The sequence below is a fragment of the Sinocyclocheilus anshuiensis genome, unplaced genomic scaffold (assembly GCF_001515605.1).
Source record: "Sinocyclocheilus anshuiensis isolate Anshui unplaced genomic scaffold, SAMN03320099.WGS_v1.1 scaffold154, whole genome shotgun sequence".
Classification (NCBI taxonomy): Eukaryota; Metazoa; Chordata; class Actinopteri; order Cypriniformes; family Cyprinidae; genus Sinocyclocheilus; species Sinocyclocheilus anshuiensis.
The window spans coordinates 1,468,800-1,486,164 of record NW_015546101.1 but is presented as its reverse complement, the minus strand read 5'-3'; the positions used below and the strand labels follow the sequence as shown (position 1 = coordinate 1,486,164).

The window sequence follows — 17,365 nt, the reverse complement described above, 5'->3', positions numbered from 1 at the left end:
AAATCAATGCTAGTGCAATTTCTTCTGTCTCTTAAAAGGGATCAGTTTTCAGCCAGTTAATAACCACATTAGATTTATTAAATAGCCAAGTGGTCTAAAGTCCAAAACCAAGCCTGAGGTTTCCTGTTTTATATGTGAGCTAAACCAAACAAGAGCTAATGAATGCAGCTTAGCTTACAGACACTTTGCTTGACTGCAGAACAAGGCCACTCTACTGTGCTGCCATACTGAGACAGGTCTAATACACCACCCACATGCACAGCTAGCCAAAAGTCCTGGAGTTATATGACACAATAAATCTAATGAGAACAGTGAAACACAAATTACACTTCAATTCCAACAGGAAACTCCCAGCACTATTCACCTGTCAATCTCCCACTCAAACTCCTCTCCCTGTGTCCGAGGTACTTCCTGCAGCCATGGCAGCTGTGGGAGAGAGAGGCCTCTGTGACTGGCATCTGTACTCCTGGCTCAAACTGCTAATTACCTCATTTTACTAGTAATTAGCTGATTAAAATCAGCATTTAAGACCAGTGTCAGGGCTTCCGGAAACCGCACGTTATAGAGACAGGAAGACAGCTGCCAGCTGTAAAAGACAGGGAAAGACTGATTGAAGCAGAGCTGAATGCCAGCGATGTGCTTTTTACGCATACAGAGTGGTAAGATCCGGGGTAATTGTCTGTTAAATGATCAAAATTGGACCCCACTGTGAGTCAGATGTCAAATAATTCAGGAAATATATACACGCCTCCTTATCTGTTCTGTATCTATAAAGAGATGACAATTACTACAATGCTGCAAAATGCTGAACTGAAAGGGGTTTGCAAAAATGTTGCTATTCAGCATACTAACAAATCCCCCATAGAGGCGATAAATGAAAAAAAATAGGAACAGGTGCTTTTAGGTTTTTGAGTAACTCAGTTTTAAGTCAATGAGTATCTGGAGCCCCACATATAACGTAGATAGCATTTTAGGACAGTTTCAAATAAAATTTATCCTAAGAAATTTTATCATAGCAATTATGCGCGTAGTTACCAATTATGGTTCCTTATCTCTAAATATTAAATATCATTATCATGGCTTTAGAACTATTTTTTTTTCAAAGGGGGCATTAAAATTAATAAAATGAATTGATCTTAATTATAAAAAAATATTTAATTGCAATGTACACGACAAAAAAATAAAATTCATTACATTTGGATATGTTGACAATTTGGAAATTGACAATACTTTGGAATATACACTCTCAGAAAACAAAGTTACAAAATCTGCCACTGAGGTGGTACCTCCAGTATATCAGGGCTTGAATTTCGGCGTGGTATTGTGCATAATTGTGCATAATGTAAAAAAATGAGAAAAAACAGGAACTGGAACAATGTATCATCTGCACATATTTTTAAATCCTGTGCTGTGTGTAAGTTATTGCGCAACAAAATTATCCCATAGCACCATAGAGAGTTGTACGCTTTCAAATTTCTGCAAGAATCTTCAACATCTAATTATATAAATTGTAAAAACAAAAATACATTAAGAAAACATTTAGGTGAAATGACTGTAATTTTTTATATGTCAATCAACAGTTGCAATAGAAATCCATGGTAAATGTTCATATGTTCACACTGCTGTCTTAGTGTGATAAGATAATCTCATCAAAATGACATCCTTCTAACATCAACATTAATAGAGGCTCAGGCCAGATCCTCCACTTGGCCTGGTTATCACACCCTCCTCACCTCTCCATGTTATCCCCTGTCCTTCCACTGGTCACTGCTTCTCAAAAGGCCCCTGAGGTGCTGCTGTGCTAAACCAACCTTAACAAAGCCTCACACGCTACCATGATAGAAGATGCTTAGAGCATTTATCTCCAAATCACAATTTTTAGGTATTTTTCAGCTGCTTCTGAATCCCAGCTGCCAGCTTGACCGATACGCTAAAGCCCCATAAGCTCTTGCCTCCAGCTGGACTCTACATTATGAATGATCTTGCCTTCCTGCTGCAGGGTTGCCTTGGAGATGAGAACAAATCTGCACTGGGCACACAGCGATATTCAAATGCTCCCTCTGAAGCAGAAAAAGAGAAAATATATTGTTTCTCTTGACACTCTCACATTCACGTGTTGCACTTGTATGAATAGGATGGAAAGTGAAAGGCACTTAATTCCTTGTTAAGATGAATAAACATAGAACAGGAAACATGTTGGCAGATTCCAGCACTGCTGCTTTCCATCAAACGAGAGGTCAGCCCAAAACTGTGGTAAAACACCATTGTTTAAACTGCAGAACAGTACTAAGAAAGATATTAGAGTGATAAATAATATAACACAGTGAATCTGAAATGCTGGGTGAAAACGCTTGGTGTCAACATGTACCACCAATCATATCAGAATATCAGAACTATACCACCTAGTTATCTATATTTACTCTATATGTTTTAGCTCTAGGCAAACAGCAATCTCTTTGAGTGCAAGCTTGTGAGTAACATACACATAACACAATATTTTGTATTAAATATCAATTTTCCTAGAGTTGAGATAAATCATGCTGCTGCAAGAGCCTCAAAAGTCCTTTGACAGGCATATTGCAGATATGAGCAAAAACCCTAAAACTCAATACATACACCAAAGTAACATTTAGAGGTTTTTTAATCCAGTTAAATAATCATTTTGCATTTATTATGACATCAATTTATTTATAATATAATAATGAAATATATTTAGCTAAAAAAAAACAAACTAAAATAATACAAAAAAAACAGAAAATAATAAATAATACAAAAATACAAACAATTTTTCTTTCATTAATTTGATCAAAATTTACAGTAATATATAAATGTTACAAATGTTTATATCAAATAAATTATGTTATTTTGAACTTCTATTCATCAAATAACCCTGAAATAAAATGTATCATGGTTTCCACAATAAATAAATAAATAAAGCACCAACTACAGTTTTCAACACTGATAATAAGACATGTTTTTAATATGGACCAAATCAGAGTATTAGAATGATGTCTGAATTATCATGTGAAACTGAAGACTGGAGTGATGGCTGCTGAAAATTCAGCTTTGCCATCACAGGATTTTTCAAATATATTCAAATAGTAAAAAGCTCTTTTAAAGTGTAATAATATTTTACAATACTATTGATTTTACTGTATTTTTTATTAAATAAAAGCAGCCTGGCTTAGCATGAAAGATTTATTCGGTAATGCAAATTAGATATGAATTTGAACAACGTTTATATTTTTGTAAATTTCTAGGGTTGTGTTGTCTACAGCAGTTTGAAAACTACTGTTGTACACAGTCAATAATGGGATACTCTTTAGGGCACTCGTTCTCCTCCCTCAGGATAACACAATCCTGAACTCCAGCAATATACTGACAGACAGAAAGAGCAGAGAGAAGCCAGAGAAAGAGTATCTCAGAAACCGAACAGACTCACTCTACCAGGAAACACACCACTCCTGGGACATATACGCAAACAAAACACACACACTCTCTGGCAGTGCTCCATAGAACTCATCCTTACAACAACCCCAAACACTATAAAATATTAATCCAGGACCTCAGGTTCAGTTCTCAAAACATCTGAAACAATATCAGACTCAAATATAAAAGAGATTATTGAATCCCCAAGTCTCACACTGACAGGTAAAATTCTCAAAACAAAAGACAGGAACCCAGATTATATTAATAATCAGAAAAAGCAAACAATTTTCAGCCTAGTCAACTGGACCAGCAGGAGGGAGGCAGCTGAAACTCCATGCATGCCCTTGAGAAAGATTGTGGGAAATATTAAAGGAATGTTTAGGAGTACAGCATATGTGTGGTGCAGGGTAAATATCATAAGGGTCATGAGGAGTTGAGAGTGATTGAGGCCGTTCTGAAAGTAATATCACTGCAGTCTCTGAGCGGCCCATAGGCATCAGATTAATCACATGGTACTCAGAGAGAAGCACATATGAGGCTGGAATCTGTCAGTGGAAAGGTTAATGAATGCAAAAGCAGAGAGGAACATGGGAAAAACACCACCGAAAAGTAATTTCACAACATGCATGCTCCATGTTCCTCCCTGCAGTCAGTATTGGCCTATAAACATACATACGTTCAATATCATTGACCTTATCTTAAACAGAACTGGCCTCACTGATCTTTCATGGCTTCTTGATGGTACCCTACACTGCACTGCATCAGAGGGAGACTAGATTTATTACTTCCTGTAATCCTACATTAAGAAAATTCATGCTTTGAATTCTCTAAAGCACATTTGTGTGTCCTGCTTCTATCATACTAGCAAAAAAGCAGAGTGAGGATGATTTACACATTACTTTTAACATGATTTTTTACAAAACTGCTGCAATTCAGTTTTGTAAAATAATACCTTCAGGAATGCCCTCACATCCAAAAACAAACAAACATACAAAAACTGCACTTGTGAGGAGTATTAGATGATGGCACTGCCATCTAATTGTAAAAACAAGATAAATGAGCATGCACAATTAAATAAACAATATATTCATATATTACAACAAACAAACCACCTGACATTTAATTAGGGGTGTAAAAAAGAAAAGAAAACCAGGGGTGTAAAATGCATCAATGTATTGTGATTCATCAATGTCAAAGAAAATGTACTTTTAAAAAAAGCATTGATTAAAATTACTATAACACTCCACTCAAATGTAATATAATGTATTTTTTTAGTTGTAAAAATCCACCAAATCCAAATATTTCTGGAGTAGATGCATTAATATAGCATACATTTTGTCCCTCCATTACTTTGGTGTGTTCAGCGTACTTCAGGAAATGGAACCATACCAAAGGACATGTGACCAAATTTCACAATTCACCAAGACATTTAGCGAAAAAAAGCACACATATACAGTACACCCCTAATGAAAACTAATAATTGATGACGAGCAGAGATAGGCCTCTCTACATGCTTTCAGTCCCTCCAAACACACAAAATGAATCTAAATCAATTCAGACAAACAGGACACAAACAAGCTTTAATAATTCATGAACCGGGATCCAGGTTCATTTTAACCACAGTTTTAAGGAGATCATTATTGTCGCAGATCCGTGCAAAGTCATAGATCCATTAAAGGGTTGCTTTGCTGATAACAGGCGTGTCAATATCACTACAGTCTACAGGCCTGCACACATGAGAATGAATGTCAATCAATGTCCTTTCAAGTTCATTCAACCGGTTTTTAATCAAGGTCATCTTTTCATAGGTGTGTGAAATGTCTACTGTCCTGCTGTGCATTACTGTGTTGAAGATGAGACTGTTTAATAAACCTCAGTCCATGTGAATACTGTGCTCTCCTGCCATTTTCGTTTCTGCAATAAATTAATGTGGCTACTACCCCCCCCCCGTCAGACACCTTTAAAAGCTGATTAATTCCCCCCTCCGCTAGGTATGCAGGAGGAGAGCCTCATCAATCTTTCTCTGCCTTGACAGCGTTCAACTGTGCCACGCTTTCCCGTGTTACAGGACTGAATGGACAGAGTCCTATTGATAACTCAATCATCATCACTGGCCCATGTGAATGGAGACACTTGCCCCCATGAGGAAAGACTGTGGAATTCACCGGCTGATCGGCAATCCCCTGGCTGAGATCTGCAGAGCCAGGTTCAATGACAGTCCCTGAAGTCAAGAGAAAACACTCCGGATGACACACTTGCCAGCCCTGTACACTTCTTTGCTTTCAATGCTGTAATAGGCTACAGCTGAGAGGGATTCCTCTCGAATCAGCCAGTCTTGAACCCTTTACAAGATCTGTCCATCAGACCACTTCTACATTTCCTGGACTGCAAGATACCATATGTGTGCAAAGTGTTTACTGTAGATTCATTAACAGCAGAGGCAATTTAGTCAAATGCCCAGGCGTTTTGAAGTAAAGCATGGAATTTGAGGACGACTTCCAGAGGATTCCATGCATGTGCGCGGTGTGTATGAGGAAATAATTTGTGCAGATAAACAACAAACTACTCAAGCTTCCGTTACCTCGTGCTGATGGAGTCTGGGGTCTGTTGCTAAACTACAGTACTTCATCTCGGCCATAAAATGCCGTGTTTACCTGAATCCCACAGAGAGACATATCTATCTCATGCTGTAACTCATCTCATTCTTTGATCTAGACTTGTGTACTACTAAGAGAAGGCCAGAGAGATCATACAGAAAAAAAGAGAAAGAGACTCATAGAGTGAGAGACAGATAGTGAGAAGAGAGAAAGATAATCATCTAATGAGATCTTGATCTCCCCAGAACGACAGTCCAGAGATGAGGAGAAATATGACATTATGTGACCACTATACAAATAATACAAAAGGCATCAGAGGAAATAAGCTGAATATATAATTTAATATAAAATATAAAGAGCATAATCATCAGGCTTAAAAGAACAAGTCAGGACAACAGCAAAACATGCCACACCCAAATAGGAAAAACATCAACATTGGTATATTTTCAGCTTAAGTGTTTTTACTAAATCTCAAATAGTTTAAAATAATAATGCATCACATCTGAGCAGAGTTAATATGTTGCTCCAACCCATAGTAAACACTTCAGTGATACAAGAATCAGACAAGCATGTTCAGAGCAGTGTTGGCAGTTTTGATGATATGGTGAAAAATTGTGGTGCAAAGGTTAGTTAATGGTATAGTTAACTGAAAAATAAAACATCTGACATCATTTATTCGCCTTCATGTTGAATTGTTGAGCCTGTTTGAATTCCTTTCTGTTTTACATAAAATGTAAAAAGTGACCCTGTGCAAATGAGATGTTTAGTATATTGTTTATGCTGTTCTTTTCCATTCAATGACAGTGAATGAGGAGCTGTCAATGACATTTGATATCTACAATAGAAGGGAAAATGATGACTTAAAATAAAAATATAGTGCACAAGTCATATGGACCACTGATTAATTTTTTTTTGGTCACCATTCACTTTCATTGAATGAAAAAGAGCAGTGTAAACATCCTGCCTAACATCTTCTTTTGTGGTCTATGGAAGAAAGAAAATTATTTAGAATTACATGAGGGTGAGTAAATGACGACAGAATATTTTTTAACGTACAGAGCATTGTCTGCCATTGAGTGAACCACTGAGAGCAATTGTCTGTGTATGCATTTGTCTTACGCGTGTGATTTTGTGTCAGGGTATGGATTTAACAACATCCCACCCATTTTGCAATCTGTAAACTTGTACATTCTCCATTAATGCTCCCTCCGGAGCCAGCCCATCCCACAGAACAAGAGGCATGAAAAATTCAGCCAGCGTGCCCAATCCCTGCTGCAATTATGCATGAGCAGAATGGCTGGCTGAACAGAGCAAAACCCAATGCATATACTTTACATTCCATTCCCATTCCACTGACTGCCAGGCTGGATCTGTGCATGCTCCGCTCAGACGTTCACACTGTCTACAGAGCACTACATGACAGGCAATCAGAAGCCCACCAGCTCCCTCCTGATAGTGCTCGCTGTGATAATGCCTTAGCATCACACAACCGAACAAATCCTCAGCAAAATTCAGACAGGGCAGAGGGCAAAGAGGAAAATTAGCCTCTGTAAGTCTAACATATATGTGCATGTCATGTACTGGTAACGGTATATTACGAATGGAAGAAAGAAATCACTAAAGACTTTGTGCCTTCGAAAATAAAAAGGCGTAACAATATATTCACAACTGGGGGTTAATAAACATAATAATTCAAGAATTAAATGATGCACAATATAACTATTATTGGCCAATATTAGATATATTAGTTTGTTTTTTTTTGATTGTACATGTATTTGATTTTACATGTTCATTTCCTCTACTTTTACATTCAGAATGCCTTTGCCATCATCTAATGCTGAGTTAACGCAGCACTATGTAACTTTTTCTGTGTTCAAAATTAGCAAAATGTATATAATGAGCGAGTACATCATGAATTCATCTTCCAAACCGCGTTTTTGTCTTATTCCGAATCACTATGGTACACTTATAATAAGTACTTATATTTGGACTATTGTAGCCTGGTCGGGTCGTCACCGCTGCGGAGTAACACATACCTGCGTGAATCGCCATAGACATAAACTTAGAGAAGTAGCTCCGGTTGGAATGTTCTTCCGCGGGATGTGTGCAGTTCTGTTTATTAACCGCTAGAGCGCCAAAAGTTACATAGTGCTGCTTTAAGGTTAATCTTTAAAAACGCTAATAATTTAATTAACACTGTTAAGTGTAATCTTTAGCAAATCTCAAAATGAACATCCATTCTTCATACTGAAAATAAATTACAAATTTTTATTAAATTTTTAGTTTTTAGCAGTTTAATAATTTATTCAGACAAACTAATACACGAAAACACTACATGCTTATTAGTATACTATTATTCATTTCTTACCACCAAAGAAAGTGGTCTTTTCCATGACACCACTCCGATCAGTCCAGACAAAAGCACCTGAAACAAAAAGAAAACAGATTTTTGAGACTAAAGAACAGAGCAGCACGTTCAACGTCAACACTGTCAAGAGAAATCACTTCTCAAGCATTAAAGGAAACAGAAGGAAGTGAGCTCCATCACAGGTGACTTTATCAATATTTCATGTACAGGGAATGATATGGTCATCAGGATGGCAGGGAGGAGAATTCTGTAGATATGCTGTTGAAAAAAAATAGCAATAACATTAACTATTTTATATCCTCCGCAGTTCTTGTTTCTTTCTGTTCTCTGTCTTTTTCTCCTTCACCCTTCATTAACCAGCAGCACTCCATTCAGTCTCTCTCTCTCATGCTCCTTCACCCTTTAACCTCTCAAGTCCAGCAGGCCTCTCTCCCTCATTCACACTTTTTACCCATGGGACCTCGGTGCTGCGCTACAATCACAGTGCCATCTCACATAAACCAACAGGAGCAGAGCATTAAATCCAATTGGGAATGAAACGTTAGCAATGAAGCTGATGCTGTCAGCAGTTTATAATGTAAAATCAGTTTATGAATAATGCTACAGATGGAATTAAAACACTTAGGTATATATAGTGCTTCATATGTAGGAGGTGAATGCTGACTTATTCTCAGTCACTGAAATGTGTTTGCTGGCAAAAGAGAAGATCAGTGAGATCAGTGAGACTGAGGAGTCGATCGAACTGAAGATTATAGGATTATGCCATCGTGTGCAATCACACACCACTATGGGATTAACAACCACCAACATAAAGGAAAAGTGCAAAAAACAAAGAAATCTGATCAATGTGTAATTCAGAAAGAAAATATCAAAGAGAAAACTTTTGTAAGGTATTGTTAAGCATGATTTGGTCTGCTAATTGGTCTGGCCAAGTCTCCAAAAAATAAAAAATAAAATAAATAAATAAATAAAAATAAATAAAATACAATAACAAATCAACATTATATTAGAGCAGTAATGCTAGCAAAACATAAAACACAATGCCTACTGTATTTTCAGAAATTATGCATGGGCCAGTAAGACATTTCTTCAACACAAATAAATTTTTTTATAACAAATATGACATGAGATTATGTTTTATGAGAGAGAGTGCGTGTATGACAGATGTTCAGAGAGATGATGTGAGAAACGGTTCACATTGTATTTGCTCTCTTGAATTATTGATCCTCTTTCAGAAGCAATTGAGAGGGAGAAAGAGAGGGAGAAAACTAAACCAAGCTGCTGAGAAAGAGTCAGTTAAAGATAAGATTGAATGAGAGGAAAAGCCTGGCTGGTGTATGTGTGGAAAGATCAGCGGCACAAAAGAGCTCACTGAAAGGAATATTCAGGCGTTTTGCAAAATCAAATCCTATAGATACATCGCTTCTTCTGTTACATGACAACTTTAATTTTTAAAAAATAATTTATTAAATAAATGGATATTTCTAAATATTTTCTAGTTACAATGTCCAATCTCATGATGTAACAGAAGTTAAGGTCTAATTTAAAGGGGTGATTTCATACTTTATATTGTATTATATTAATATATAATGTTAGCCGTTTTTGTGGATATTTTTGCTGATGTTCTTCTGATAGTTACATTTACATTCATGCATTTGGCAGACAATTTTATCATCTTACAATTACATTCAAGGTACTCGTTTAATCAGTTATTATTTTCCCTGGGAATTGAACCAATGGCCTTGGTGTTGCTAGCGCCATGCTCTACAGAAAGGCGCATTATAAATAAAACAGGCCCTCCATCATGAACAGATAGCCAACTATTTTTACCTTTATCTGACTCGGGGTTTATAAAAATGTAAATTTATGTACTGAGGGATGAGTCAGAATGTTTGTCTGTGGTAAATGACAGCAAACCACAGATACTGTCAGAAACACACACACACACACACTCCTCACGGACAATGCCTATTAAAACCTGCTACCGCTTGAACCCTCCAACATCGTATGAATCTCCATTGACAACTATCCCTTATTATTCTTATCTCTGTGCCTGAATTTAGTAAATTTTTAGCACACCAGGAGAGCAGGTTTATTAACATGCTGTAGAGTGAGTTGGGCAGCAGAGGGTCAAACTGTAATACTCAGGTTTGTTGGACAATGCATAGGAGGAGGATATAGTTTAGGATAGAAGTTATGCGGCTTAACCTTTTTTGGCTTTATTTGAGAAGTGTGTTAAATGACAGTCATAAAACATCTGCAGCCATCAATCCCATATTCCCTACTTCTCCAGAGGTGCAGCAGAGTACATATTATGCCCTGGGTGGGGAGTCTTGCTGGTGATTTCCTGCCTGTGCGGTTGAATCGTTTTTTTTTTTTTGGAAAGAGCCAACGATAGCAAGCAATAATGAAAGAAGGATTTCACCCTCGGCTGCGCTCTCAACAGGATTAAGACGCACCACTCACCGACATTAGCCACTAAAGCCTTTTAGCTCAGTCAGCAGCGCTATGAGAGGAGAGAGAGCCCTTCAGTCAATTACCAGGGTACTGCTGCTCCGTCTAATATATGTACATGTCGTACAGCCCATATCGCAAACACCACAAATGACAACTTGACTCTAAGGACCAGATTCAGCTCAAGTCCAGTCTGCTGAAACTAGACTATTAGGAAAAATCTGAGGGAGCACAAACTGTCAAACAGTGCTGGACCAAACACAGTGCGCTTTGAGAAATTGCTCTTGGCTGTCAAAATCAAAACTAAACTTGTAGTGGTTTGCATATTGAGTGTGGTCTGCAGAGTGTACGGGTGTAGTGGGCGACTGGCTGCTTGAGGGATGCACACACTAAACTGTTTGCACAGCAGTGATATAAAGCAACCCCCCTCCCCTAACACAGAAAGAGAGGTTGAGAGAGCGAGAGATACAGCATTTGAACTGAAAACTACAGGATGAGCTCAGTTAACAAATTTTTGTTATAAAAACGCTGTTTTGAAATAATTCTAAAATGTCGAAACGTCCAGTTTTCTTGTTTGTGATTATAAAAATATTTAAAGGTTACAAAAATGTTTCTTACAGCATTCTACTTACTTTATTTTTACCCCAAATTACATTATTTGAACGTTTATTTTTAATATTCTAAGAACATTAAAATGCCCAGTTTTCTTGTTGTGATTAGAACATTATTTAAAGGTTACAAAAACATTTCTTAGAATGTGCAAGTACAAATAACAGCATAAGGATGTTGCGAGTGTCACAGGTTGTGTTGAAGCAAGGCAAAGGAGACAGCAGGGAAACTCCAAACTCTCAATTTAATAGTGGACTCAAACTTAGGCAGATACACAAGGGAAACCACAACTTAGTATAACGGTGACTGAACAACAAGTGACAAAAAGGGAGCAACTTAAATACAAAGACAGATCAGGATAATTAACTAAACACAGGTGATTCGAGGTAAACTAATGAGGCTAAACGAGATCAGGAACATAACCAAATAAGGGCACACAGGAACTAAAACAAAACAGAAGATGGGAAAACACCGAAACAAGGGGTGCTTCTCAAATGGAAGGCTGCATCCTCCAAAGGTTGCATATCTCGGCTGCCACGTCATCAAACGTCACTGAAGGCCATCTCAGTCGCAAGGATCCTTGGAAGGCAGCCTTCGTTTCGCGTCCTTCATTCAGCTGAATTTGAAGGATGCATGGGATGTATCCTCCGCGACCTTCAATCACCCACAATCCTTTGTACCCATTCCATTTCATGAAAATTACTGAGTACAGTACTGAGCTTGTCCGAATTTATTATGCAATGTAAGACAAAAATAATGTTTTCGGACATGAAAGGATAGATGTTATATTTTGTTTTGGTGTAAATTACTTACTAAACGCTAAACTGCCAATAATTTAAGCCACGGGGAGAGACTAGACGACTGGGATTGATTGTATTGCATTAATAGAAAGCAAAATAATATAAAGATTTGTAATACAAAGTATTTTTCTAAAACTAAGTTTTATTAGTGTTTTTGTGCCGTGATGATGAGGGTGGGAACATATGTGACATAGCCACGCGCACTTACTTGTCTCATTCTAGCGTTTAATGCCGAGGAGGACTCAAGCCTACAAGACTCTGAAGGACTGAACTAGGAAGGACGCAGCCTTCCGTTTGAGAAGCAACCCACGTGTCCATAAAAACTAAAATGGTGACAGTGAGAATGTTGATCTCAGAACATATTTACTCACCGTGTTTTTTGATAGATAGATAGATTTAATGGTCCATTAATATGTTTTTTTTTTTGTTATTTTGAGGAAGAAATTCAGTTCCGCAGTCAACCAAACAAGTGTGTTTGTTTTTGATTATTTAAAAAGAACTGGCTCATAAGCATCATTTGTTTGGGATTTAATTGGACTACAGAGGTTGCACTGTATGGTTTTAATTTACTAAAATCAATCTCATAATAGTAATTCAATCAGGAATCAGACTACAGAACACTGGTGTATTGTTTGGATAAATTAAAAGAACAGACTCATAGAGTAACAGTAATTTGTTTGGAATCGGTTGGACTACAAGTCACGCTGTATGGTTCTGAGACACAACAAAGGACTGACTCATACATAAGAGTCATCCATTCGGGAATCTAACTACACTGGTTGTGCTGTAAGGTTCTGAATCAGAAAAAGAACTGTCTCATAAGAGTCATTCATTAAGGTGTTACTGGACTGTATTCAGTTGAGGTACACTTCCTTTCAAAATTTTGGGGTCAGTAAGATTTTTTTATTTTTTTTTTTAAGAAATGTAATAATACATTGATGCATTAAATTGATAAAATGTGACAGTAAAGATAATGTTACAAAATATTTCTATTTCAAACATTTTATTCATCAAAAAATGTAAAAAATAAATAAATAAATCTGAGTTTCCACAAAAATATTGAGAGGCACAAATTTTCAAAAGTGACAATAATGAGAAATGTTTCTTGAGCACCAAATCAGCATATTAAAATTATTTCTGAAGGACCATGTGATACTGAAGACTGAAGTAATAGCTGCTAAAAAAAACAGCTTTTCCATTACAGAAATAAATTACATTTTAAAATGTATTAAAATGAAAAACAGTAATTTAAAATTGTATAAAATTGTAACATTTCAAAATAGTACTGTACTTACTGTATTTCTGATTAAATAAATGCAGCCTTTGTGAGCAGAAGAGACTTCTTTCAAAAGCTTTTAAATATCTTACCAACCCCAAACCTTTGAAATAAAAAGAAAAAAAAATCAATTCTGACTGCTTGTGCAAAATGTAAATTATACATTAATATGTACACAGACATAACAATTCACTGAGTACACCCAAGTTTAAAGAGTAATATCAGCAATAAAAAATGCTACAATGTTCAACATGCCCTTGACGGAAAGAACAAACAAAACTAGCTAATACAATTGGATGATCTTCCTGACTCAGCTCTGTACCGATAATCAGCATGATCTGATACTCTCTGACACTGATGTTTTCGTTTTACATGATACCCTGAGGGTGCAACAAAACTATTCAGAAGCTGAGCATCCAGCACAAGAAAAGACAGACAGACAGAAGGCCAAAAATGATCAAATCAAAATAAGAGAACACAAGAACATGCACCACAATCTGTCAAATCACTTCTACTCAATAGACTCAGCTACACTCAGCTGTTTAGACAGCTGCTGCTTGCTACTATTGTTCCGGCTGCAGTAAGGATATCAGCAGGCCTCTGGTGATGGCAGCAGGATGGTCAAGTAAGTGAGAAGATTTCAACCGGGCTCATATGTGGCTGAACTGATGTCCATGTCGTGTGTTTGGAGAGAGTCCAAGATTTCTCATTTTCTCCTGCTGGTTTGTGTGAGAAGCACACATGCTCTCCTGACATCATCATGGAGAACGTGGGGTTCAGTTGCCTCAATTAAGAAGGAAACTGTGATTACATATATGTGCTTAGATATAAATAATGCATACTCCCACTGTCCACTGCAATGCCTGCGAATGACTTCAAGGCATATTTCTCAAGCCTAGCATCCCTCACTCACATACTAATGAAGGTGTGTGGACTATCATCTTGATTTACATACATATTTATGAAGGTGTGTGCATGAAAGCATAAAGCATCATCCATACTCACATATGCATTTTATGAAGGTTTATGGCTCATCACCTTTATACTAAGGCTCGAATTGAGTTCAATATGTAAAACATTTGGATGTATCCATAAATATGATAATGATCATCAAGGCTATGCGAGTGACTGAACGAAGGTCCTGGAATGAGGACACGACACACTTACACATCACTCCCTAAAAGGGAGGGAAAGAAAGAGAGAGACAGAGAGGGACGGATGGGAACGGTGGTTCTGTTGCCGTGGAAACCCCTTTCTGGACACTTTCCAAGCTTTGTAATGATCTCCCATTTACCCCTCAGAGAGGAAGAGAGTGAAGTTACTCCTTCAATATCAACATGCAACACGCACTGCGCTGAACAGAGCTTCACTGTGAACCCCTGATCATACTCATATGAACACATATAATCATACGGTATAAGAACCATGTGATGTAAAAAAAAAAAATGCTACTTTCGCAATTTTCACAGGAGAAATTTCCCCATTCATTCTTGAACGTGGCGGATGTGTAGTAAACCGATTCTGCTCACACTCACTCTAGCAGCAGAGAACTGAAGTCCACCACTGACTGTATCATTGAGCTCCAGATGGTATTCAGAAGCTGAACTCTTGGGCAGATTCGCTTCTATCTAATAACATTACAGAACCATCGCTGTCCTTCTCATAGATGTAATCGTGTTGGGGGGGCACTCTTATCAGGTTGAACACATCTCTCTGGAAAAGCTAGAACATGTCCTGAAAAGGCATTTTTGTGCAGGTTACAGGGAAACTCGACTCAGGGTCGTGTGTCTGCATGTGTGAATACCTGCAGGGAGAAATATTGTGGATATATGTGGTATACATAAGTAGAGCCGAGTATCGATATATCGACATATTGCCTGATTCAATTTTGATTCACAAGCTCTGGATTTGATTCTGCTCTCATTTTGATTAGATTCCATTAATTTATTTCTGTCAAAATGTCCACTTCACATATATGAAGGAAATTCATTCTCCGCTAACACTATACATTATACATTGATGCATTATGAAAATAATAATTTAGAGATTATCAATCATTTCTAAATAAACTGATTCTTTTATTCTGTAAGAATGCATTAAATTGAACAAAAATGACAGTAAAGGCATTTGTAATGTTACAAAACATCAAAACATTGCTATTTCAAATAAATACCATTTACTCAAAGGTTGTTCATCAAAAATAAATAAGTAAATAAATAAAAAGCCTGAAAAAAGACAGTCTATGGCAGTTTCCATTAAGCAGCACAACCATTTGAGCAGCAAATCAGCATATTAGAATGATTTCTGAAGGATCATGTGACACTGAAGACTGGAGTAATGATGCTGAAAATTCAGATTTTCCATCACAGGAATAAATTACCTTTTAAAATGTAAAACTGCTATTTGAAATTGTAATAATATTTCACAATACTATTCTTTTGTTGCATTTTTGTTCAAATGCAGCCTTGCTGAGCATAAGAGACTTCTTTTAAACATTTTAAAAATCTTACTGACCCCAAACTTTTGAATGGTAGTGCATACACACACACCTCTTTGTTTCTCTCTAATGCAATTCTAACCAACTCTTCTCATAGGAATAGCAGTTTTTGAGAAAGTACAGTAGTAATGTTGCACAACAGTGCTTTTTTTTTTTTTAACTATTTTAGTATCGATTCCTAGAACACCAGTGTACTACAAATCCAAACCTGAGTGTTTATGGAGGAGACACATCCAACTTTGCGACACATCAGGGAGAAACGTGTGCTCTTTCTTAATTAAATTGAACAATCCGGGGATTAAAAAGAGTGTCAGTAAATCAGCTCCTGAAGATGGTGACATTCGGCAACTCCAGATATATCACATGGAAAACTGGCAGCCGAGAAATCCTTCTGGCTCGTTTCAAAGCAACCAGATCACATGACTCGCTGTGTTCAATTTAGAAATTGCATTCTGCTGTCACAGGCACACCTCGCAAATGAATAAAGCTGTACCTGTACATACGGTCCTGTGCCAACAGCAGAACATTGCTTCAATTAATTAGAGTCAAGTCAACAGCACTGAAATGTTTTTTGGACTCAAAATATGGAATGAGAAAACTAGATGAATAAAAATGACGGGGAGAGGATTCTTTTGTTGGCTGGGTTGTGAATGTGTCTTTATGTATAAGACGGAGAGAAAGCACTTGTGTTTGCACTGTGCCTTCTCCATCACGTTGGCTCTTGAGACACAGACTCCACCACCCTCAAACAGCTCTAAAGCTGCAGTTTATTCCAGCTCTAACAATGGAGCTCACAGGAGAAGGTCAAGGCCACCGTGATAGGCTGAGTTTGTTGTGGTTTTTTTTTTGTTTTGTTTTTTTTAGCTCATTCAAAATGCACTATACACAGACTCATGGTTGCTCTCATCTGGTTGCTCTATCTCCGTCATTCACCTCCTCTTCCTCACGTTCTCTCATTCCACAAACCATTATTCCCTGTCTAACATCTCACACGGTTCCGAGCTTAGAACAAACAGCTCATCCTCATTGCCATGGAAACAGTGGGATAACAGCAGGTTCCCTGGTGTTGCTGGGGGTTGGGCATCTCAATCATTCTTTCCCCCTCTCTCTCTTTCTCTCTCTCACGCTGTTATTCACGTTCATCCACTTTCTGCACACAGATCCCCTCTGGAGACCCTGCCAGTATGCACACGCTGAGCTCCTCTGATAACTACAACACCGCAATAACCACAGAAACTGTTTGGAGTCTCTGCTCTGACCACTGATTGTCTTTAAGAACTAATTGGTGAACCTCACTAAACCTCTCAAGAACACGTCCAGGTCACATTTCACATT

The 17,365-nt window shown here is 37.4% G+C and overlaps 1 protein-coding gene across 1 annotated transcript in view; it reads right to left on the bottom strand.

Moving 5' to 3' along the window:
• Positions 1-262: 262 nt before the first annotated feature.
• Positions 263-17,365, bottom strand: part of LOC107700362 (protein FAM189A1-like) — a 51,954-nt gene continuing 34,851 nt past the window's right edge. The window contains exons 2-4 of the mRNA XM_016501989.1: positions 8,395-8,451; positions 365-426; positions 263-275 (exon numbers count right to left, since the gene is read on the bottom strand). Of these exons, the coding sequence (XP_016357475.1) occupies positions 263-275; positions 365-426; positions 8,395-8,451 (132 nt within the window). The remainder of the gene's footprint in view (positions 276-364; positions 427-8,394; positions 8,452-17,365) is intronic.